This window comes from Gorilla gorilla, chromosome 10, assembly GCF_029281585.2.
Source record: "Gorilla gorilla gorilla isolate KB3781 chromosome 10, NHGRI_mGorGor1-v2.1_pri, whole genome shotgun sequence".
Lineage (NCBI taxonomy): Eukaryota > Metazoa > Chordata > Mammalia > Primates > Hominidae > Gorilla > Gorilla gorilla.
Genome location: NC_073234.2, coordinates 95,277,660 through 95,302,653, shown reverse-complemented (window position 1 = coordinate 95,302,653; position 24,994 = coordinate 95,277,660). Strand labels below are relative to the sequence as shown.

The window sequence follows — 24,994 nt, the reverse complement described above, 5'->3', positions numbered from 1 at the left end:
AGGTAGAGAAACAGAAGAGAGAAAATAATAAGAGGGAAAAGGGGAGTGAAGGAGGGAGGAGAGAGTACCACCTGACAACTTTGCAATTCCCAAGAACTCAGCTTTTTCTCTTCTGCGAGGTTTTATCCTTGCAATATAGCCTGTTTTTACTTAAACTACTCTGATCAGGTTTCACCTCCTTGCAGATAAACAGGCTCTGACCAAAAAAAAAAAAAATTCCCCAACTATCACTTCTTTACCATCTTGTTTGTATTAGAAGTTAGACTCAATGCGTTGTCTACATATTTCAATATCCTCACTTTATTAATTAATATCATTGAGCTTAAAATTCCAGCAAATAGTATTCTGTGTCAATGTAGCTGGTCCTAGAATATATGAGTTTGAATATGTTTCAGAAAAATAAAACATTAGTGTGTTTATTGTCTATTGCAATATAACAAAAATATTCCCCAAACTTAGCAGCTTAAAACAACGATGAGCATTTATTATTTCACAGTGTCTATGGGTCAGGAATTTGAGGGTGGCATAGCTCTAGGTCTATCATAAGGTCGCATTTAACACATCAATCTGCTGGGAGCAGTGGCTCACGCCTGTAATCCCAGCATTTTGGGAGGCCGAGGCGGGTGGATCATGTGAGGTCAGGAGCTCGAGACCAGCCGGACCAACACGGTGAAGCCCCGTCTCTACTAAAAAAATACAAAAATTAGCCAATCCCAGCTACTCGGGAGGCTGAGGCAGGAGAATCGCTTGAACTCGGGAGGCGGAGGTTGCAGTGAGCCGAGATCCTGCTACGGCACTCCCGCCTGGGTACAGAGTGAGACCCATCTCAAAAAAAAAAAAAAAAAGACATCAGTCACGTGACGGCTTTACTTAGGCTTGAGGATGCCCTTCTAAGATGGCTTCCTCACAGGAACAGTTCCTTGCTCTGTGGACATCTCCATAGGGCTGCTTGAGTATCATTTCAACAAGGCAGTTGGCTTCGTCCGCAATGAGTATGTTACCCTGAGAGAGCAAAGCAGAAACTTCTAATGCTTTTATGGCCTAGGCTGAGAAGTCACACTGCCATTTCCTCAATATCCTGTTCCTTACATATATCACCCACTTTCACTGTGGAAGTGCTCTACACAGGGGTGTGAACACCCCGAGGCAAGACGCACTGTGGGCCATCCTGCAGGCTGGCCATCAACCACACTTACTTAGTTAACCAATTTAGTACTGTTAACTTATATTCAAATGTAAACCTCTGAAAAACCAATGATTAGTGTGTAAATGGCTTTTGAGAACCTATTTTCTTTCAAAGTTTTGAAGATGAAAGTAGATAAGCTAAAATTGATTTATATAGAAGGTCACATCAGTAATATTTACTATATTAACAGGAAATGTTTCATCTGAATATGAATCTGACATTTGAATATGGCATAGGAGTTTTTCCTGGCTGTGACTGACAGTCTTAGGTTCTCTCTCTCTTTTTAGTGAAACATAATTTACCCACAGTAAGCTTCAGCTTTTTTCATGTATAGTTCTGTGAGCTTTGACAAATGTATACTCTTATATAAACATCACCATAATCAATATCTAAAACAGCTTCATCGTGCCAAAATATTAGTTCTTTCCTCTTTACTTCTTATATTTGTCTTGCCTTCAGAATTAAGCCGATAGCATACCAGAAACCTTTACAATTGAGAAAACCATACTATGTCAACTTTTACCTCTAGAAATGAAGTAAACAGGGTTGATCTGTAATAGGAATCTGGAGATAAAGGAAACCAGACAGGGTGTCACAGTAAAAAACACAAGAGTAGCTATAAAAGTACAGGAATAATGTTACTGAGACAGGTTTTCAAGCTTTCACTTCAGATCTCAACTAATCTAATGCCATATAAACATTTCCTATTCCTGAGAGATTAGATATTGCAATGATTTTTATGAAAATGAACAGAGGAACGGCTTTCTTATCCACTCTAAAATTTTTCTTTAACCTATGCTAAAGAAAAGTGAAAATTAATTACTTTCTCAGACAGAAAGATCTTGGCTGTTTGCCTACTTAGATGTAATTAAAAATAAAGTCATTCTTGTTTATAATTTCAACTCATTCATGTCTTACAAATATCTATGCATGTGGCAAACCTAACCCTTATTCCTCTCAGTATGTTTTTCATATCTTCTTTTACCAACATAGGTGTGAATGAAACACGTACAAGCTTCTTTATTTTTATACGTCTATTGTGTACATTATATGTATATATGTATATTATGTAATTACTGGAGTAACTACATAATAGGGTATAAAAAAGAATGTCATAGTTATAGAATTTTATCTATAATAATAAAAATAAGACATATGGATAAAATTCAAAAGGATGAATTTGAAAAATAATGAAAAATGAAAGCAAGTAAAATAAAAATTAAATCGTTTCCATATAGTATACTATAGAATATATATATATATAGCGTGTGTGTACACATGTGTGCGTATGAGAAGTGAGAGATTATGAGTCAGAGAGGTAAAGATATATACAATAGGTGTAATAATATTGAGGATTTAAATAAAAGTCATATAATTTGGGAAAACTAGAAATATCTAAAGTTCAATGGGTAGAAGACAACACTGTCACTCAATTAGTGACTGAAAAACAAATGAAAAAATTAAAAATGGAAAGTAAAATTGAAAAAGAGAAACTAGGATAATGTGGAGAATCATTTCAAAAATGGAAAGCTGGCCAGGAGTGGTGGCTCACACCTGTAATTCCAGCACTTTGGGAGGCCAAGGCGGGCAGATCACGAGGTCAGGAGTTTGAGACCAGCCTGGCCAACATGGTGAAACATCATCTCTACTAAAAATACAAAATCAGCCAGGCATGGTGGTGCATGCCTGTAATCCCAGCTACTCAGGAGGCTAAGGCAGGAGAATCGCTTGAACCTTAGGCGGAGGTTGCGGTGAGCCAAGATCACGCCACTGCACTCCAGCCTGGGCAACAAGAGCAAAACTCCGTCTCAAAAAAAAAAAAAAAGAAAGAAAAAAGAAAAATGGAAAGCTGATACAGTATGAGAAATAATGTGTTCAGGTTAAGAAATGCAATGACTACCATGTACCTATCATGACAAAGCAGCTTAGAGAAGTTTTATTAATTGTGCCTACTCTCTCAGACTCTATCACTACGTGATCCTGACTTAGCCTAGCATTCTTAACAAAACAAACACACAAGCAACAAAATGATAAGCGAGCCAAATTTAGCATGGCTCATTTCTCAAAAAACCTTTAGTTGTTCCTAGTGATCGTTAAGTTCTTAAAATTTCCATTCATTTTGCATTTAATTATCTTTCCTAGAGTTTTACTTAGAAATGATGTATAATTGACTAATTTATAGTTACTAGGCATATGTGAAAATAGATCTAGTAAGCTAATCACTATGAAAGCAAATTTGTTCAATACAGAATAATTTTTTTATTAGTGTGATAAGTGAAGATTTTTAGCACCTTGTTCTCTTATCATTCACTTGGAAATTATTTTACATTCCTTCCAGTTTTTACATGCCACATACAATCAATGATTAAGTTTTATTGATTCCTGGCCCCTCCTTTTCATCTGTACTGTCATTGCTCTAGCTGACGCCATCTTCAACTGTCACCTCAGTACCGCATGAGTCTTGTCTCCTCTGAGCTATCCCGTGGTTTAGGAGGATAAATGGTGTCTAAGGCAAAGTGATGTGTTCTCCCTCTGTAAACACATCCACTGTTACTCTAGAATTTGCATTCATTTCTTTAGGGCACTCTTCCCTATGCCCCAGTGCCTGTCCTCTATTTTTCTTCCAGAATGATCTTTCTGACCCAAATATCTGGTATTACTCTCTTGCTTCAATAATTTCTCATCATCTGAAGCAGAAGTAGCAACTGCCAAAGCTCTCAGGTGCCAGGCAGGTAGCAGAAGTGACAACGGAACAAAGCAGATCAGATGGGGACTATTGCAGAGTGGTGACATTAGAGCCTGTCAAATGTGGGAAAATGAGGCCAGAACTTCCAGTTCTTCAAAAGAGACTGGAAATCCAGATTTTATGTGAAACAGTTTAGCTTTTAAATGTCAACAAATAATTCATCACGTTTTAAAGCACGGCATAAGCCAAACAAGCCACTTGTGTAGTCTGTGAACAATCAACCTGTGAACTCTGACCTGATAGGATAAGATCCAGACTCCTTAGAATGGCATAAAAGATTCTTCATGATCTATTTTATGCCTACTTTACCAACTATATTTCTTGCCTATTCTTCCTGCAAAAAAAAAAAGTATACTTCATCAATTCTGAGTTGCTCTCCACTTTTAGAAAAAAAGTGTAGCATTATTTTCCTTTGTGCATTTGCTTCTGTTTCTGCACATGGAGCGTCTTCCCTAACTCACATTGCATCACTTCCAAACACCTCATTCAATTCTCCCTTGATTAGTCGCCTAGCTTAACTGTCACCTCCTCCTGGAAGCCATCTCTTTCCCTACCACTCTCCTCCCTTGCCATTTGGAATCCATGTCTCCTGGGTAGGTCCCTAAAGCATTAAGTAGATCCTAGTCATTAATTGAAATAAAGACTATAAGAGAAGCAAGTGTATGTGGGGGGATATTAAGTTCCATTTCATGTATGTTAGGCTTGAAGATTTCATGTCAGTAGGCAGTCATGTAAATAGGTATGGGACTTAGGTGCAATATTTTGCCTTGAGGTGGGGATCTGAGAAAAATTAAATAGAAAAGAGAGCTAAAGATGAAATCCTGTGAAATAAGATGTAGGCAAAGAAAAAGGGGGCTTATAATAGAAGTCTGAAAAAATTAGAGAGTCAGGAAAACCCAGAAGAAAGTAGTGTCATGGAAGACAAGGCGAAAATTTCCAGAGGGAGGAAATATTCACCGTGGTCAAATAATGTAAAGCACCCTTTGGATTTAGCAAAGATATCAGTGCTAATCCTGATAAAACTGGTTTTAAGGAAGGTGGTTGTTGAACCAAACTTGAGTGGACTGAGGAATGAATAGAAAACGTGGATATATGTAGAAAGCTGAAACTGGATCCCTTCCTTACAACTTACACAAAAATTAATTCAAGATGGAGTAAAGACTTAAATGTTAGACCTAAAACCATAAAAACCCTAGAAGAAAACTTAGGCAATACCATGCAGGACATAGGCATGGGCAAGGACTTCATGACTAAAATAGCAAAAGCAATGGCAACAAAAGCAAAAATAGACAAATGGGATCTAATTAAACTAAAGAGCTTCTGCCCAGCAAAAGAAACTGCCATCAGAGTGAACAGACAACCTACAGAATGGGAGAAAATTTTTGCAGTCTACTCATCTGACAAAGGGCTAATATCCAGAATCTACAAAGAACTTAAACAAATTTACAAGAAAAAAACAACCCCATCAAAAAGTGGGCAAAGGATATGAGCATACACTTTTCAAAAGAAGACATTCATGCAGCCAACAGACACATGAAAAAATGCTCATCATCACTGGTCATTAGAGAAATGCAAATCAAGACCACAATGAGATACCATCTCATGCCAGTTAGAATGGCCATCATTAAAAAGTCAGGAAACAGGCCGGGCGCGGTGGCTCATGCCTGTAATCCCAGCACTTTGGGAGGCCAAGGCAGGCGGATCACAAGGTCAGGAGATCAAGACCATCCTGGCTAACAGGGTGAAACCCCGTCTGTACTAAAAATACAAAAAAAAAAAAAAATTAGCCGGGCGTGGTGCCCGGCGCCTGTAGTCCCAGCTACTTGGGAGGCTGAGGCAGGAGAATGATGTGAACCTGGGCGGTGGAGTCTGCAGTGACCGGAGATGGTGCCATTGCACTCCAGCCTGGGCGACAGAGTAAGACTCCATCTCAAAAAAAAAAAAAAAAAAGTCAGGAAACAACAGATGCTGCAGAGGATGTGGAGAATAGGAACGCTTTTACACTGTTGGTGGGAGTGTAAATTAGTTCAGCCATTGCAGAAGACAGTGTGGTGATTCCTCAAGGATCTAGAACTAGAAATAGCATTTGACCCAGCGATCCCATTACTGGGTATACACCCAAAGGATTATAAATCATGCTACTATAAAGACACATGCACACGTATGTTTATTGTGGCACTATTCACAATAGCAAAGACTTAGAACCAACCCAAATGTCCATCAGTGATAGACTGGATTAAGAAAATGTGGCACATATACACCATGGAATACTATGCAGCCATAAAAAAGGATGCAGGGACATGGATGAAGCTGGAAACCAACATTCTCAGCGAACTATCACAAGGACAGAAAACCAAACACATGTTCTCACTCATAGGTGGGAATTGAACAATAAGAACACTTGGACACAGGGCAGGGAACATCACACACTGGGGCCTGTTGGGGGTTGGGGGACTGGGGGGAGGGATAGCATTAGGAGAAATACCTAATGTAAATGATGAGTTGATGGGTGCAGCAAACCAACATGGCACATGTATACCTATGTAACAAATCTGCACGTTGTGCACGTGTACCCTAGAACTTAAAAGTATAATTTAAAAAAAAGAAAGAAAACATGGATATGGAAGCCATGAATATAAATGACTCTTTATCAGGAGTACTTTTTTGTGAATTGGAGAACAAACATTAGAGTTGTATATAAGGTCAATGGAATATTTTTTGTATGAGCTATTTATTGGTTTAATTTTAGTATTTCTCAACAGGGGAGTTATTAGCATTTTGGGAAGGGTACTTAGTTGTTGTTTGGAAAATTCCCACACATTGCAAGTTATTTATTACTCACTTCCTCACTAAACCACAGTAGTGTTCCACAATCATTTTGATAATCAAAAACACCTCACCCACATGTCCAAATATCTCTGGAGTAATGGCATTGACTCTATTAGAGAATCACAACACAGTCTCCCCACAATCCATTCTTTTTCTCCCTCAATATTTTATTGTAAAAAATATCAAACAGCAAAGTTGAAAAAATAGTAAAAGACACTTGGATACCTGTTACCTAAATTCAGAAATTAAAATCTTGCCAAACTTGCATTATCTACTTACATGCATTTGTATTTATTTATTTTTTATTTCACAAAATCATTTGAAAGGAAGTTGTCAACATCATATTTAACATACTCATCTCCTTAAATTAAGGATACATTCCTACATAATCACATTATTACATCTTAGAACAGAAATAACAAAAATTCCTTAATATCATCTAAAACACAATCCATATTCAATTTTTCCAATAATCAATTACATACAACTTTTTTCCAAACCAGAACTTAATCAAAGTTTACAAGCTTAATTAGTCATTATGATTTTCAGTATCTTTTAATCTAGAACATTTTTATTTAAAATTTTTTATAACACTGACTTTTTAAAAGAAACCAGGCCAGTGCCCTAGAGATTATCCTACATTTCAGGTTTGTTTGATTAAGTATGTGTGGTATCATTTAATATGTTCTTCTATCTCCCATGTTTCTAGTAAAGTGATATTTGATCTAAAACACCTGGTTAAACTCAGGCTAAAATTTAGGTAATGCTTAGGCACATAATGGAGGTTGCTCTACTATTAATGCTGCTATGCTTGATCATGGAATTGAATCTTTGACCAGTATATATTGTTGATTGCAGGCAATGAGTGTTTACATTGTTATAGTTTTAGCACTAGTACATACAGAGTACCAATAGGGTACTCATAAATACCGGCTTAATGAATGGTGAATAAATGAATGATTTAAACTGATGTTAAGTGATAGCTAACAAAACTGAGAGCTGGGTTTTGACACATATTTTCTAGAATCCTTGGTTCTAGATCTAGCTGAGGAAACAAATTGAGTGTTTATACACTCAATTACTGTTATAGTTTTTTTTTTTTTTTTTTTTTTTGAGACAGTCTCACTCTGTTGCCAGGCTGGAGTGCAGTGGCACAATCTCGGCTCACTGCAACCTCCGCCTCCCAGGTTCAAGCGATTCTCCTGCCTCTGCCTCCCAAGTAGCTGGGACACCAGGCACACGCCACCACGCCCAGCTAATTTTTGTATTTTTAGTAGAGACGGGGTTTCACCATGTTGGCCAGGTTGGTCTCGATCTCTTTACTTCGCGATCCACCTGCCTCAGCCTCCCAAAGTGCTGGGATTACAGGCATGAGCCACCACGGCCAGCCACTGTTGTAGTTTTAAATCGTATATTTTATAAGGGGCACATAATTTTCTGTTCACTTGAGTGGACCCCTTCCAAGGCCCTGAAGTTAATCATTTGTAATTTTAAATTCTTTTTCTTGAAGAAGAATCTCTAAACTGTAATAATATCAGGTTCCAGAAAACCTGGATACACTCTCAGCTCAGATCTTTCCTGGTTAAATCCGTCTCTTCTCTTCCCCCACCCTTTACTGCTAGTAACTTCAGAAATTGTTTTTCGCTCTCTTTAGCCCAATTTTTTTCTTCACTACATTTAGCGGTATCTGAATTTATTCATTTAAAATGTATTCATTTTCTGTCCCTCTTTACTAGAATGTAAGCTCATTGATGGCAGGTACTTCATTTGTTTCATTTGCTCCTGTGACCCCAGAACCCAGAATAATGATTGACAAAGAACAGGTGCCAATCAATACATTTTCAATGACTGACCTTGGATCCACCAAACTGCTACATTTCAGCCATGTTTGTGGCACAGCTATGTTTGGCTAGTGGGAGTCCCAGGCTTATGTTCCAGCCTCCATGAAGCAGCCATTCATTTTGAGATCCTGTCACATTCTGGCTACTTCCAGAGATCTGTGAGCAAATCCCTGCTGTTCAAGAGACCAATAGACTTCTCTCTCATTCTTTTGAGCCTTGGTGTCACTTATTATTCTCAGTGAAATCCTTCTTTCCCATGGAAGCACCCAAGGATGGCTTGGGTGAACCCCTCTGCTTGGTTCCACCCTAAGTAAAAATAACATTCCATGGAATTATGGTGAAAATTTTTGTAAAGTGAAAATAAAGGCAAATTTAGAAAACAGTGCTATTTTTATTGATTTATAATGCTATGCAAATAGAACTTAAATAAGTTTCTAGCAACCTCATATACTAATTCCAATCAGATCACTAGCCCTAAATTCTTATTAAATAGAAATTGGTGGGTGGACATTTCAAGTGAGGAGGGAAAATGTTTTGAAAGCAACTTCTGCTTTCTTCCTTGCCACAAACCTGTCCTGAGGCAAGGAAGCAGAGTTGCTATCAGCTTAAATAAGGGAAGGAAAACGCAAATACAAGAACACAAACAAAATCTCAAATTTTTTTCTCTCTCACATACATTATTCATTTAATCTTTAAGACAACCACATGAAGCTGATCTTCCCACCTGTGAAAATTGAGCACGGTCAGCATGTTTTGGTTCTCATGAATACCTTGTTTTTGCACTCTGGTCTGTGAAGGAATTTTAAAGCTTTTCCTAGGATTTGATTTGAAGGACAATTGAATGGATCCCTCAACTAAATATTAGTGATCCAAGATAGAACTCATGCACCTAAGCTTGCCTTCCAGATATTGATCTTGTAATTTATTCTTGTAATTTCAGTGCCATGGAGAATGACTCTTATTTCTGAAATTCCTTCAGCACACAGATATTTTCACACAAATTGGCCTTCCTGCCAATGCCTTGCCTTGATACCTTGAGTTGGGTGTGCCACTAAGGCCTATCCTATAACCTTCACTTATTAGTCGTAATTATTATTACACATACTAATTAAAGTCAGTCAGTTTCCTAAAGTGTAGGACATGTAGACTGGTGGTACATGAGGTAATGTTGTAAGGTAGATGTAACATTAAAACAACAGTGAAGCACTTAGCACAATATTCTTTTTTCACTACCTTTTAATCTTTCCGATTATGCTAAACTGAAAAATCTTAGGTTGATGCTCACATGTCCAACCCTTACCAATATCCCTTTTTTAACAAATTTGAGAGCACGGCTTGGGCTCAGACCCTTGACAGACAACCTAACTAATGTTTTGTTTTCATTGTATTTGTTTTAATAGTCTTCTTTATGTCAAGTGGAAACGTTTTTCACTTACCAAAGCAACATAATGTTGCTTTAAAATAAATTTGTCTTAAAAAGGTTAAAGAAAACATTAAGGAAATACTAGTATTTATGGTTCTTGAATTTGGCAACAAAATTGATAAAGTTTGGGAAACATTAAATTAATTCATATGAAAGGGGCATGTGATGTTCTGTCACATGATACAGGTTGGGAGTCATGTGCAATGGAGGTGAGTTATCTCTTTAGCAGTATAACTGCACTTTGGATTGTTGCCAGACACTCATCTGAGTCCTAGTTTTGGGGGACAAAAGAAGCTTTATGAGCATATTAGCCACTACTTGTACTGTGATAGGGTTAGTTTCTTGAAATGAAGTCAGATGTGGCAGAAAATTTACCCTAAAGTAAATTAGAAACTCACCTTGTAATCCAGAGGCAAGGCAAAGATTAGATGCTATGATCTTGAAATCAGGATTGATCTAGCAATGGAGTCTGAAGCAAGTTAGGGTGGTTCCATGTTGGTTCTGGTCAACTCCCTGGGTAGGACTAAATAAATTATGATGTGAATGGATTGTAAACTTTTCTTCAAGTTCTTTTTTTTTTCCCTTTTGAGACAGAGTCTTGCTCTGTCACCCAGGCTGGAATGCAGTGGCACAATCTCGGCTCACTGCAACCTCCGCCTTCTGGTTCAAGTAATTCTCATGTATTCTTGGGTTCAGCCTCCCAAGTAGCTGAGATTACAGGCACGTGCCACCACGCCCAGCTAATTTTTGTATTTTTAGTAGAGACGGGGGTTTTGCCATGTTGGCCAGGCTGGTCTCAAACTACTAACCTCAGGTGATCTGCCAACGTTGGCCTCCCAAAGCCCTGGGATTACAGGCATGAGCCACCGCACCCAGCCTTTTCTTCAGGTTCTTAAATAAAACATTGGAAATAAATTATTATGCAATGGAAGAGAGTTTGGCCCAGGTGTAGAATACAGGAGACAGAAACAAGGTCCTTGTTGACTGTTCTATTCTCAAGTGTATAAATGTAAATTAGTATCTCAGGTTTAAATTAGGGATAAAGAGAACATAAATATATCAAAGTATTTATTAATATCTTATGTACATTTTTAACAAAGAGATTATAATAGCAGAAACAAATCTAAGCTGTGTATGTCAGCATTTCAAATATGTTTATAATTTAAATTGTTTAAGTTGATCATAATTAGCAAGCAAATTAATGGTAAGGAATGTCTGTAGTGTGATTAAACTTTGAAAAAGATATACACAGATCTCACTCTGACAGTCTTGTGCATGTAATAAATAAAACCCCCAGCCAGGTACAGTGGCTCACGCCTGTAATCCCAACACTTTAAGAAGCCAAGGCAGAGGATCACTTGAGCCCAGGAGTTTGAGACCAGCCTGGACAACATAGGTAGACCCCATCTTTACAAAACTTAAAAAATAAATTAGCTAAGCCTGGTGGTGCACGCGCCTGTAGTCTCAGCTACTTGGGAGGCTGAGATCATGCCTCTGCACTGCAGCCTGAGCGATAGAGTGAGACCCTGTCTCAGAAACAAAAACCTCCAATATGATTGATTTGGTGCAGCCAAAAATATATTTTTATATATACATATATGCAAATTAGTAAGTATAGTTTTATTTGTACTTCTATTTTAAGGCTTAATTTGCTTTAAAGGAGCTAAAATGTATCCTCACATCCCAATCCGTTTAGAAGCCATTAGGAAGTGAAAATATTTGCATTTTTTCCATTTGTTCTGCTTAGACAAATATGTAATAAAAGCGTGTGTGTGTGTGTGTCTTTTTTTTTTTTTTTTTGGTAAAGATAGGGTCTAGCTCTGTCGCTCAGGTTGTAGTGCAGATAGCTCACTGCAGCCTCGAACTCCTGGGCAGAGTTCCCCTCAGCCTCTCAAAGTGGTAGGATTACAGGTGTGAGCCACTGTGCTGGGAATGTGTGTGTCAATAAAAAATTTTGCTTGTTCTAGAATTAACCCAAGGTCTTCAGTACCATTAATTCACTAACAACAATTTAAAAAAAAATCCTCCCTAAAGACAAAGTAGGTGGCAGTTTCAGAGTACTTTCAATATTAACATAGAGCATCTTGACCCTTAGAGCCACGAAAGAAGAAAAACTAAATTCAGTGAAATTTGCACATGATAACAGCCCTCCTTGGTTGGCTGTTTTTCCCTGACAGCTTCTGGGAACTGAATGAACTTAATTATGTTTTATTAATAAACTATTATTAATTTTACATCCTGAAATAAGTGCTTGAATCAGGAATAGCACACTTCCCACTAAATTCCTTTTGCCTGAATGAAATCTTCAGATTCCCATCTATACTGCAAGGGCACTTTTAAGAGCTACCACATAGGCCATAACGTTCTTGGAAAACAGTATATGCTGTCAGTTTGCCTAGGTAGAGACAGGAGCTGACAAGGCAATCCTCAAGTTCCTTTCTTTTATTCTGAGAGCTGTATTCTGTGGATAGGGATTTTGGATTTTAGTGCTAACAATGTTTTTCAGTACCTAACACCATGAGTATTCAAAGGTCTGATGTTATCTTTAATGTATGTAATGAACATACAATGGTACATCTTATGAATATTACATTCATTTTCTATTCCTACAATGTTTTCAGAGGAAATATTTTTACCCTGACCTGGATTCTATCGCTATCCTAATAATTGTGGTTCAGAAAATTGTCTCACAGGCAGACAGTTTCCTAATCATGTCTTACTCAATTATTTTATTTCTCAATATGATAGGCTGTGAAGTAGTCCACTGGAAAAGGCATCATGCTGAGAGTAAGAAAAGCTTATTTGTTCACTGCTCTATCTCCAGCACCTAGAACAATGCCTGACCCAGAACAGGTGCATAGTATTTGCTGAGTGAATTCTAATCCTACTTCTGGGTAAAATTAAGTAAATTAATTAGTTCTAGAGGGACTCTGTCTAGATGACCCCTAAACTTCCATGGTAAGGTTTTGTGGTTTTTATCTTGGCTTTTCTAAATGCTCTACAAATAGTAGTGGATGGTAACAATGCAGTGTTCAGTAAAATCAATTGGTGGAGATTGTAGATAGATGGCTCATAAGACATCAGTATTACAAATCCTATGTGTGCGCGCGTGTGGTCATACAAGGCAAAGTTAAAGTCTTTTTTTTATGACGATGATAAATTAGTCTTGTTTGGGCGAGTGAACTCAAGAGGTGGTTGAAATAAATGTCATATTTTTCATTGTATCTTCAGTGCCTAGTACAGTTACTGGCTCATAGTAGGTATTCAATAAATAGTGGTTGAATTAATTGCCTTCATTAACGTTCCGTTTAAATGCTAGACGCAGCTAGGTCTTTACCCCTCCTTAGAAAGAGATGGAGCTGTAACCAGAAATCCCTTAAAAGGTAAGGACCAGTAATCAGGCTGAGCTAAGCTCATGGGTAGTACGAGACAGGCTTAAAGCACTGAAGGAAGAAAGAAGAGAACCCAAGCGTGAGAGAAAGCAAAACAAAACAAGTAAAGAGAGGAAGAAAAACATTTCTAAAGCGGGGGTTGGCAGGAAGCCACCGCAATTACAGCAGGTCAACCCTTGTCAATAGCTGGTCACCTCAAGAACTTACCATTAAAACCCTCGGCTACACAGACCCCACTTTTAAAAGGTTATTAATTCTGACATGCCCAAGTTCATCTGAGTTCCTTAGAAAGAGCAACCAGCAGCACCTACTTCACGACCTATCCTCCATTCCATTCAAATAACGCAGCCAATAGGAAAATCCTCCGCCCTGAGCCAACGACTCGGCGTAGCTGAGACAGCCCGGGAGGCAGATCTGCGCTGTAGAGCCTTGTGGTTCCACTGCTGGCCTCCGGATTCCCGGGAGCCCCCAGCCCGACAGGACAACCTTCCTTCCCCGCTTCCTCCTTTCCAGGTCTGTCCCAGCCCCCGCTGCCTGGGCCACACCCGCTTCCCTCCGGTGGCCCAGCCACCCCCGCCGCAGTTCGCGGGAGCGCTCTTCCTGGGGCGGGCGCAGGCCCAGGGCGCATGCGCACTGGTCGAAGGGCGCCTCCCAGTCCCGATCTCGCGAAGTTACGTTAGATTGGCCGCCGGTGACGGGTGGCCGTGCTGGGGGCGGGAGGGCTTCTGTGGTAGGAAGGGAGGTCCGCTCGGCCGGGTGCGCCGCCCCAGTGCTCTGTGGGATACTGGAAGTCTCGAGCGTCGGCTCCGGGTTCCCAGCCCTCCTCTGGCCCGCGCTCATAGAAACATTCACACACCCCCTGCCTCCCCTCTCTTCCCTCTCCGCCTCCCCCTTCCCCCCCTCGCGATAAGAAGACCCGGCGGCAGGAGAGGGGATGAAGATGGCGGACGCGAAGCAGAAGCGGAACGAGCAGCTGAAACGCTGGATCGGCTCCGAGACGGACCTCGAGCCTCCGGTGGTGAAGCGCCAGAAGACCAAGGTGAAGTTCGACGATGGCGCCGTCTTCCTGGCTGCTTGCTCCAGCGGGGACACGGACGAGGTCCTCAAGCTGCTGCACCGCGGCGCCGACATCAATTACGCCAATGTGGACGGACTCACTGCCCTGCACCAGGTCTGTGCGCCCCGCCGCCGGCTCTCCTGACCGTGAGGGTTCTCGTCGGCCTCCTGCTCGGGCCTGCCCTCAGTTCTCCACCTCTTGAGGCTGGGGGCGGCGGGAGACTCCCTGCTGCGGGGTGAGGGGGCGGTTTCCCCAGAGGGCGGGAGGGAGAGCTGGTGGAAGGGAGGGCGCTGGGCTTGAGGCCCCCCTTCAGAACAGTTGCTGGTGGAGTTGGGAACCGGGTGATTTCCGGGGCATAGGGGAAAAGGAACTGTGGTCGTCTTGGGGCCCCAGGGCCATTCGTGGATAAATCTGGGATTTGGGGTCGAGACAAGGAGGGGTGTAGTGGGGTTGTGCCTGGGCCCCGGTGTCAGTGGTATATTCGGAGGGGTGGATGCTGAAGGAAGAAAACTAACAAGGGGCATTAGGGACGGTTAGGCAGATGAACGTCTTTGACTTGTAGGTGGGCATTGGATTTGTTGCACTTTTTAGGACTTGATTACAAATGATGATAATAATAGTAATCTAGAGCCCTAAACTGAGTGCCCTGAACGAACGATTTCCTGTTTTCTCATTTATTACTCTTGGTCACTGGGGAGGGGAAAACAGGGTGTAATTAGCTGATCTGCACCGGCTGAAAGGAAGGGGATGGAAGTGGGTAGAGTAAGGAAGCCCTCTAAAGGGCTTGCCCACCTCCGGACCGGAACGTGTTGAGTCTGATACTCGAAGTTTGCCGCAGTGTCAGAGATCCTTGAGCCCCAGGTCCTGGGGTGTGCACTGGTGTTAGAAAGAGAAGAATAAATAGGGGACACTCTTTTCAAAGCCGGTTACCAAGCTCTGGTTTTTCTTTTGGGGGTGGGAAAAAAGAAAGCTGGTCACAAACTTTTCTCAAAATGGATGCTTTGTGCATATTAAAGTTTTATAGTAGTCTGATTGGGATCTCTCAATGTTAGCCAAATAAGGAGAAACTATTGGCAATCCAGAGATAATGTTGCCTTGCCTTTAACAGGCCAAAAGCAACACAACCACGTAGAGTTATGCATAAAAAGCAATTTTTAAGTGATGGTAATAGGTGACAAAACATAGGCTTTTTCTATTTTCTTAGCGGGCAACTTGGAATAACTGTAATAGAAAATGACTTTGCAGCAATAGCTTCTCCTTAACAATGAAAAGACTTGTAAGCTATCTCAAAGTTGCCTTGGTTGTGTGTGGAAGATGCATAGCCTTATTTTGAGTAATGTTGTAGTAAAAACTTGTTTGGGAGGTTGAAACTCAAGGCTTTATATTTCATGAATATTAACTTGACGCCTTTTTAAAAAAGGTGTGTAGTGACATTTTTCCTTGTCCTGCTTACTGTTTAAGGGAGTGATGACCATTTTAAATTTTATGTAATGGAATTCTCATATCAGACTTGGAGTATAGCCTTTGTATACAAAGTTGACTGGATACATTGAAATGATTGACACATTGCAGGACAAATATGGAATTAAAAATGTGGCACCCAGTAAAAATATAGCAGGGTGTCTAGCGCTTTCTCAGTTTCATTAATTTAGATTCTCTAATGCATAGCAAACTTTTTATTTGGGTGAAGTTTATTTAAGGCATATCATAACTCTTAAGATTTTAAAACCATGGTGTTGAGAATGAAGGAAACTTTTGGCATTAAAAATGATAATATAATTATATAAGATGAATCTTCAAATTTCTTTCAAGTGTACTTTACACGTTTTAGTGTGAAACAGATTTTGAAAGACGATTATTACTGTAGGAGGTCAGGATAATTGGATAATGGTTCACATCAATATGTTTTATTCAAATTGTCAAATAGAAATTTAAAGTTACTATTGTTGTGGAGGAACCCAGTTGTATTGGCTTAGAGGAAGACGAAAAGTTTTGATATTTACATTATTGTGATACTGGTTTAGGGAGGAAGAGAAAATACATTTAACTGCCTTCTTAAAATCTTTTTTTCTCCTCTCAATATTCACACATTACAAGAATTGTCAGACTTACCAATGTCTTCCTGATTAACTGAATTCAGTGGTCAGTTTGGTGTTGTGTAGATATATCTTTATTGGGTATTTTGTTTTAGTTGACAAACAGAAGTTTCTAAATTTACACCATTTGCATAATATCTTTCTGTCACTTTTTGTCACTGTGAGTGTGGGTTTGACCCGATAATCTCCAACCGCCTCCCCTTTTCCATAACATTTTTCCTTATCTGCAAATTCCTTAAATCGGTGAAGCCAAAGTCTTTAAAATATCAAGCATTAAAAATTTTTGTTATGTTTTCTTCACTCTCATTTCTTATTTATCAACTCTTGTACTTTTTTCCCATTGTTACTATGAAAACAGGGAGTTCACTTTGGGCAAATTTAGGACAACAGTTAGTGAAAGACAATAAATAAAATTAAAAACCACACACACACAAGAAAATTTTAAGCTTTTAAGAAATCTCTTGAACTTAGCTTGTTTTCCATACTTAATTGTAAAAACTAAAATCACTGATTTAATAGTCCTTGAATAGTTCTTTAAAACTTTAACCTCTCAAAAGATCGTAGAATACCTAAAATGTATAACCGGGTTAATTGTTTATTGTTTTTTGAATATTCATTTACTTTTTGGTTTTGATCAAGTGTTCTAAATTTCATTGTCAAGAGAAAAGTTTTAGGAACATCACAACCCACAAATATGCTTTTAAAAATCGAATATTTTGCTTTTACTTTAAAGAGCTTATATTTAAAGGTTTATTAATTTGTTGAATGTGCTACCTCATTAGAAGTTATAAAAGATATCCAGTCTTCAGCTGTTCTTTTTGTATAGAAATATGTCCTCTGTATAGAAGAAAAAGCAGCGTTTCTTGTCAAATTTCCTATATTAGTCTCCAGAATAGCCTTTCTCCCCCACCCACTCCACCCGGGACCTGACCCCCAAAGCTACAAAACAGCACAAAGTTAACCATAGATATAAATTTCTGGTTTTTCTAGAACCGAGGTCTAGAGTAGAATTTCATTATTACCAATGGGGCAATAATCAGCTTCTGATTTTATAGCTACGTGGTAGAGTTTTACAGTATGTGATTATATCTCTATTTTAGCATATTTTATAAAGATTTAAGGAGATTAATAAAGTTATATATAGAATGCCTTATTGCTGATTCTTACTGATACTGGTGTGCATAAAATACAGGGCTGAGATTTTTCTCCAGCAGTTTTGAGTTTAGCCTGTTGATTTTAGCCTTAAAATCTTTTCTTTTTCCTCTGTGCCAGTGACTTCCAAGTCAGTTTACAGTTCCCTCATTTCTGCAAAGCTCCAAGCCTCATTTCCATTTTTTGGGGTTATGTATTGATTTGAAATGAAATATTAAATGTATTGTAATTTTATATTTAATAATGTCTTTTAAGTAGTAATATAGTAAATACAAGTTCATCCCCTTTGCCATAGAATGGCAACTACTGTATTCACGTTAACCTTTGTGATTTCTTCAAAGGATTTCTTATTGTTCAAATATAGATTTTCATAGTTGTAATTCAGTATTATAATTTTACGTTTATCCGTTAACATTAGAGATACTTATCTTTAGACTTTACCAGCATCCTTTTTAACTAATTATTTTAAAAGTATTATTAATTTGGTTGTAAGACAATTTTACATCGTCAGGAATTTCTTTAAATTCAACCTAAAACAGGTCTATCTTTCCTCATCAAGTCTACTCTTCTCATTGATGTTCCTGTTTCTGTTAATGATGTATTAATCTTTAGAATCAAGTTAAACATTTTAGTTATTGTTTACTCATTCCCCTTGTCTGTGCATAATCCAGTCTGTCTTCTAGCTCAGTCTTTTCTTTACAATTACCTTGGCATCAGTTCTTTTCTTTGCCACTTTTTACTGGCAACCTAGTTCATACCTTTATTATTTTATTTTATTTTATTTTTTTGAGATGGAGTTTCACTCTTGTTGCCCAGGCTGGAGTGCAATGGCGCTATCTTGGCTTACTGAAACCTCCACCTCCCGGGTTCGAGCGATTCTCCTGGCTCAGCTTCCCGAGTAGCTGGGATTACAGACGTGTGCCACCATGCCCAGCTAATTTTGTATTTTTAGTAGAGATGTGGTTTCTCTATGTTGATCAGACTGGTCTCGAACTCCTGACCTCAGGTGATCCACCTGCCTCGGCCTCCCAAAGTGCTGGGATTACAGGCGTGAGCCACCGCACCTAGCCTTATTTTTATCCCTAGAGTATAGTAATAGCTTAATTGTTTTTCCTGCCTCTATTCTCTCCCTTATTTAATCTAGCATGCATATTGCTATCATATTAATCTTTGAACAGTATCATTTTGATGGTGTTATTCCTCTCTCTAAATTTGGATATAGTACATTTTATCATTTAGCTTATGGTTGATACATCTCCATTGTGTTGTATCCTTTATAGAAATTGGTTAACTTGCTTACATTTCAACTAGATCTTTACATTTTTTATTTCCGTGCCTTTAGCCATGCTTTTTATCCTCTCTCCCTCGTTTGCCAATTAAAATTCTAGTCATTGTTCAAGATTCACATTCTCTTTTCTGGGGTGTTCACTGTACCTTATATTCTGCCTCTCCTGCAATAAAAACACTTTTTACTGAATAGTGTTTGTGTTTGTCTTCCCTTGTAGCCTCTGAGGACCTAATCTTCCACAATTTTTGTATTTCCAGAGCCTAGCACATAGTAGATGCTCACTAAAGGTTTATTGAATTTTTATCTTTTTACCTCATCATCAGTAGGAAGTTTTAGAGTTATTTTTATGTTGTGAGATATATTTTTGAAACCTTCGCATCAGATACTTAGCATATTGTTCTTGCACATAATGGAATTTGTGTGATTATGAAACAAATTAAAAACTTTGTTGTAGATTTCAGTATATTTTAATATCTTGAGATTTTAAAAAAATCTTTTTTTATTTTTGAGATGGAGTCTCATTCTGTCACCCAGGCTGGAGTGCAGTAGCGTAATCTTGGCTTCCTGCAAACTCCGCCTCCCAGGTTCAAGTGATTCTCCTGCCACAGCCTCCCAAGTAGCTGGGATTACGGGTGCGTGGCACCACGCCTGGCTAATTTTTTTTGTATTTTTGGTAGAGATGGGGTTTCACCATGTTGGCCAGGCTCATTTCGAACTCCTGACCTCAAGTGATCCGCCCGTCTTGGCCTCCCAAAGTGCTAGGATTACAGGTGTGAGCCACTGTGGCCGGCCTAAAAAATTCTTAATATCGACTTCCTTTCTATTAAATTTTAAAGCAGTCTAGATATTGGGTAAGTGGTAGAAAAATATTATATCCAGTTGAGTCATTAATTAATTACTCACTTTGTAAGAGTCTGAGCTAGATCCTCTAGAGCGGGGGTTCACAAACGCTGGGCCGTGGACAGGTCGATCCACGACCTGTGAGGAACAAGGCCACACAGCAGGAGGTGAGCGACACTCTGGCAAGCTAGCATTACTGCCTGAAATCCGCCTCTTGTCAGATCAGCAGCGGCATTAGATTCCCATAGGAGTGCGGACCCTATTGTGAACTGCGCTTCTGAGGTATCTAGGTTGTGTGCTCTTTATGAGCATCTAATTCCTGATGATGATGTGAGGTAGAACAGTTTCATCCGGCCCCACTCCCCAACTCCCATCTGTGGAAAAATTGTCATTCACAAAACTAGTTCCTGATGCCAAGGTTGGGTACCACTTCTAGAGGAATACAAAGTAGGATTAGTTCCATGTGCTATGCTATTAGAATTTTAAAATAGTTTTTCTTTTACTTTCCAAAACAGACAGACTTACAGATAGGTTTAATATGAAATCCTTTTGCTCTTAAAATACAAATTTGATCTACTTCTAAGGGAGCCATTTTAAGCATCTTCGTAAAATATGTGATCCTCTCGTCAGTAAAAGGAATACTTTTGTGTAGTCTTCTTAAGATGTGAAGTGTAAAAGAGACTGGAAGCAATTAATTTTGAGTTGCTTGTTAGCAAATAGTTTGATTACTATGTAAAATCTGAATTAAGAGTTTATAGTTTGTAACTGTTTACCCTTTTTTTGATGGAGAATATTAAGATCTTGGAAGAACCTACTGGATAACTTTCAAAGAGCATTAAAATTTGTGTCTAAAAGAATGTGCAGTGTAAAATATTTCTCTACATAGTTTTCTTTTTAGAAAAGCTGTAACATTTTATGCTCATGCCTTTCAAAAGTTTTTATTGAAATCATCCTAAATCCATTTTTAAAAACCTACCTAAACAAACAAATAAAACCCTCCCAACCCCAAACTGACCCCTCACTTCCTACAAATAAGTAGGCAACCCTAGCCATATATGGGGTGTGCTGGTAGGGCACCAGTGCCCACACTGCTGCTGTTATAATGCTTTTTCTGTAGTTGGTGCCTCTGTGCTTCCTGGCAACACTTTTGTGGTCTGAATTTGAGGTGTCATAACCAAGACCATCTTTCATGTGCCTCAGCTACAGTATGATTGCATGCTGTGACTGAGCATTTTCTATAGCCAGGTAGAAACACTGGATGGAAGAGAGGAAATGTTTTTCATCATCCATTTGTTATTACCACATTTAAAAATTACAGTTCACATAAGAAAAGTGTTTTAAAAATCTTATTAGATGATTTTTAAAAGAAAACTATTTAAAAACCTTTTAGTAGGGGGAGGCATAAAACGTTGTTTTGTTACTACCATAACAATGTTACTTCTTGACACTGTATGAAGTTGCTATTTTCATTGCCTCTGCCTGCAAAAAATTGCCATCTTTTACTCCACCCTTCTTTTGAAAGTTTGTGGGGCTCCACAATAAGGTTGAAAAGATGATGAGGTATTGGCATTTTGGTATACGTCTTTGAAAGGTTGAAGAACTCCAACAGTTATAAGTTTATTCTCAGTTGGAGTCAGATATGTAGTAGCCATGACTTAATCAGTGTTTTATTGAGGAGCAGTGCTTTTCCAAACAATAGTTTAATTTTCACAACATGCTTTTTCACTTGCTCAAGGTTAACAAGAAAATAAATGGCAGAGCTGGAATTCTTATGCAGGTCTGTTTGATGCCGAAACTCAAACTTTACCCTATGCCAGGTATCTTCTTTGAAGTCTGAAGAAGAAAATATTGTTAAATATTTTCATCATTATGGTGGTGTTTAGTAATTGGAGGTTTCTCTGTAAATTAGCTGAAAATCAAGTGAAACACACATATAATTTTTTTCTTCATCCACATTTGTTTTAGCTAGCCCATACTTTTAAGACCTTTCTATGGTAATTGAAGTGCAATAGTACTGTATCTAAATTAATCTCAGAATTCGAAATTGTCCTAAATTTTAGGAAGTGCCAAGATTATTTTGGACTTACCATTATGTGCAGAATATATCAGCAGCAACAAGAAACACTCGTTTTTTCAGGACATAGAATTTAATTTTTAACTACCTTTATTTTTCTTTACCCTAATAGCAATTTATATTGTTTCAGTTGTTGGGTGTGTGTGTGGGTGTGGTGTGTGTATGTGTGTTTTGAGACAGGGTGACAGACTCTGTCACCATAGCTGGAGTGCAGTGGCATGAACATAGTTCACTGTAGCCTTCCTGGGCTGAAGTGATCCTCCCACCTCAGCCTCCCGATCAGCTGGGAATACAGGCATGTGCCACCACTTCCAGCTAATTTTTTTTTTTTCTTTGACAGAGTCTCCCCGTGTTGCCCAAGCTAGTCTCAAACTTCTGGGCCCAAGTGATCCTCCCACCTCAGCCTCCCAAAGTGCTGGGATTACAGGCGTGAGCCACTGCACTTAGCCTGTTTTAGTTTTTTTTAATCATTTACAGTAAATTTTTTATACATACATACATGTACATATTTGATTCTTTTTAGAGACAAATTGTAGGAAACTTCATACCATGGATACTGGGGGTGGGGGGGAAGAAGTCCCTTATATACCCTTACGGTAGGGACTTTGATTCTTTTTTCTTTAAATCTCCTTTTGTATCGGCATTTTGTTTTAGAAGGTACACAATAAATATTTAATGATTAAAAAAATTGGACACAATGTAAACTAATATTTTGAAGAGCAGAATTCATAGAATATTAAATAATTGGGTAAGTGTAACACACTGACAGACTTTTAAAATGTCCTAATAAAAAAGCTTATATCAACCACTTTTATAATACTTACAATGTAAAGGTAGCCATTATTACAATCAAAACATTTATTAGGTGGCTGGGTATGGTGGCTCACGCCTGTAGTCCTAGCACTTTGGGAGGCCTAGGCAGGCGGATCACCTGAGCTCAGGAATTTGAGATCAACCTGGCCAACATGGCAAAACCCCATCTCTACTAAAAATACAAAATAAAAATTAGCCAGGCATGGTGGCACATGCCTGTAATCCCAGCTACTCGGGAGGCTGAGGCACGAGAATCGCCTGAACCCAGGGGGCAGAGGTTGGAGAGAACTGAGATCATGCCTCTTCACTCCAGCCTGGGCAACAGAGCGAGATTCTGTCTTAAAGAAAAAAATTATTGGGATGTTAGATTTATTTTTGAAATGAGATCTATTACTGATTATCAATAGACGTTTCAGTTTATGTAACTTAGTTTAAAAATTCTTTAAACAAATCCTTGAGTGTTCATTTAGAAAAGTAATCTCTAGGCTGGATGCAGTGGCTCACACCTGTAATCCCAGCACTTTGAGAAGCCAAGGCAAGAGACTTGATCCCAGAAGTTCAAGACCAGCCTGGGCAATATAGGGAGACCGTGTCTCTACCAACAAAGAGAAAAGGAAAGAAAGAAAAAGAAAAGAAATCTCTAGCATGGTAATATTAGAAATAATGCATATTTTCTGTTATTTTACTGATACTTTTTTTTTCCAAATAACATTTTTACTATGGCTCCCTCTATGTCAGTATTTTCTGACCTTATTAGTGTTTTGGTTGTTTATCTTTGCATTGTTATGCTGGCTAACCATAAAAAGACACGCTTGAGTTCTGTGTTACTGCCCTAAGTGTGCTTGCTGCTCAACTCAAATGCTCTTTCATGGGAGGAGACATTCCACATTGTCATGTGTTGTATAGGCATTTCTGAAATGACATTCAGTAGAAACCATGGAAAGAAGTGAAAGCATTCCTCAGCTGTCACTTTTTTAGTAGTCTGTTTAAATGTTATGTATATTAAGTGAGATATTCTGCAGAGAGAGCTTCACTTAATAAAAAGCTTTACTTTAACTTGATGATTTAACTCACATTTGAGCTGAAATTACTATTTTCTTAGTTTAACATGACCTCTAACAATAAAATCATAAGATTGTACAAAGCTCATGTCATTTTCTTGAATACTGCATAGTGCAGAGGAGAATACATTTTGTGAGATGTCACTTGGCACCCTCTTAAAGATTAATAACCATGTGGGAAAGTATATTTTCATGGACTGTTACACACACACACACACACACACACGTACACGTATGCACTCAACCTTTACTTGTAATAAACATCCCAAATTATATATATTTTATTAGCCTTCAAAATTGTTTTAGATGGTTATAAACTTATTTGAATATTTATATTCTTGCATGGAACACTTCTAGAGCTTTTCTGTTGGAGTTTCAGCTCCAGAAAATTTTTTTTAAATATCCTCAGTGTTGAGAGTTTTTTTTCTTTCAGGAGAGTTTTTAAATTTTAAAAATGATATCATTCGAAGATGCATCTGGTGAATAAAGGTGGATCATGTAGTCATCATGGTTAATAAATATCCGTGATTACATGATATTTTCTAAAAAGCTTATTCTTAACTGGAATATGATCATAAATGTCACCTTGGATTTAAGTTAACTCTTTACGTTGTGTGGATTTGAGTATGCTTCAGAATTTGTAAACCTAAAGTACGGTTCATTTGTGTTCTAGCTTTTGATGAAACAAGTCAATGTTATAGCTTTTAACATAGTCTTTTTTGTATATGTTTGTGTTTTCTGCAAAAGATTTTGGTGCTGCCTGGCACAGTAGCTCATGCCTGTAATCCCAGCACTTTGGGAGGCCGAGGTGTGAGGATTGCTTGAGCCCAGGAATTCAAAACTGGTTTGGGCAGCAAAGTGAGACCTTGTCTCTACAAAAAATTTAAAAATTAGCTGAGCATGGTGACACGCATCTATGGTCCCAGCTACTCGGGAGGCTGAGGCAGAAGGATTGCTTGAGCCCAGGAGATTGGGGTTGCAGTGAGCTGTGATCACGCCACTGCATTCTAGCCTCAACGACAGAGTGAGACCAGGTCTCACATTTTAAAAAAAGGTTGTGATGCTGCTGGCTCTAGATCATGACACTATTTCATTAAGAGCTATTGTTTTTCTCAAAGATATTTTAATTTCTACAGTTTTTCTTAAAAGGTTTGGACAGATGACATTTTCAGCAATTTCTGTATTCCTTCCAAGTA

At 38.6% G+C, this 24,994-nt stretch overlaps 2 protein-coding genes across 7 annotated transcripts in view; one reads left to right on the top strand and one right to left on the bottom strand.

Moving 5' to 3' along the window:
- Window positions 1-7,028: 7,028 nt before the first annotated feature.
- On the bottom strand, window positions 7,029-14,548 carry LOC134756603 (uncharacterized). The gene is made up of 3 exons (XM_063694535.1): window positions 13,625-14,548; window positions 10,424-10,548; window positions 7,029-8,908 (listed from the first exon to the last, which is right to left on the bottom strand). The coding sequence occupies exon 1, from the start codon at window positions 14,546-14,548 to the stop codon at window positions 13,730-13,732; it is 819 nt and encodes a 272-aa protein (XP_063550605.1). The 3' UTR covers window positions 7,029-8,908; window positions 10,424-10,548; window positions 13,625-13,729.
- The window catches only part of PPP1R12A (protein phosphatase 1 regulatory subunit 12A), a 166,459-nt gene continuing 154,852 nt past the window's right edge, over window positions 13,388-24,994 (top strand). For 5 of the 6 annotated variants that reach the window (XM_031016581.3, XM_055358749.2, XM_031016580.3 and 2 more), the window contains exon 1: window positions 13,799-14,588. In XM_031016581.3, coding sequence (XP_030872441.1) covers window positions 14,352-14,588 — 237 coding nt within the window. In that variant the 5' untranslated portion in view covers window positions 13,799-14,351. Of the gene's footprint in view, window positions 14,589-24,994 lie in introns of all 6 variants that reach the window. The other variant, XM_055358747.2, reaches the window with a different exon arrangement.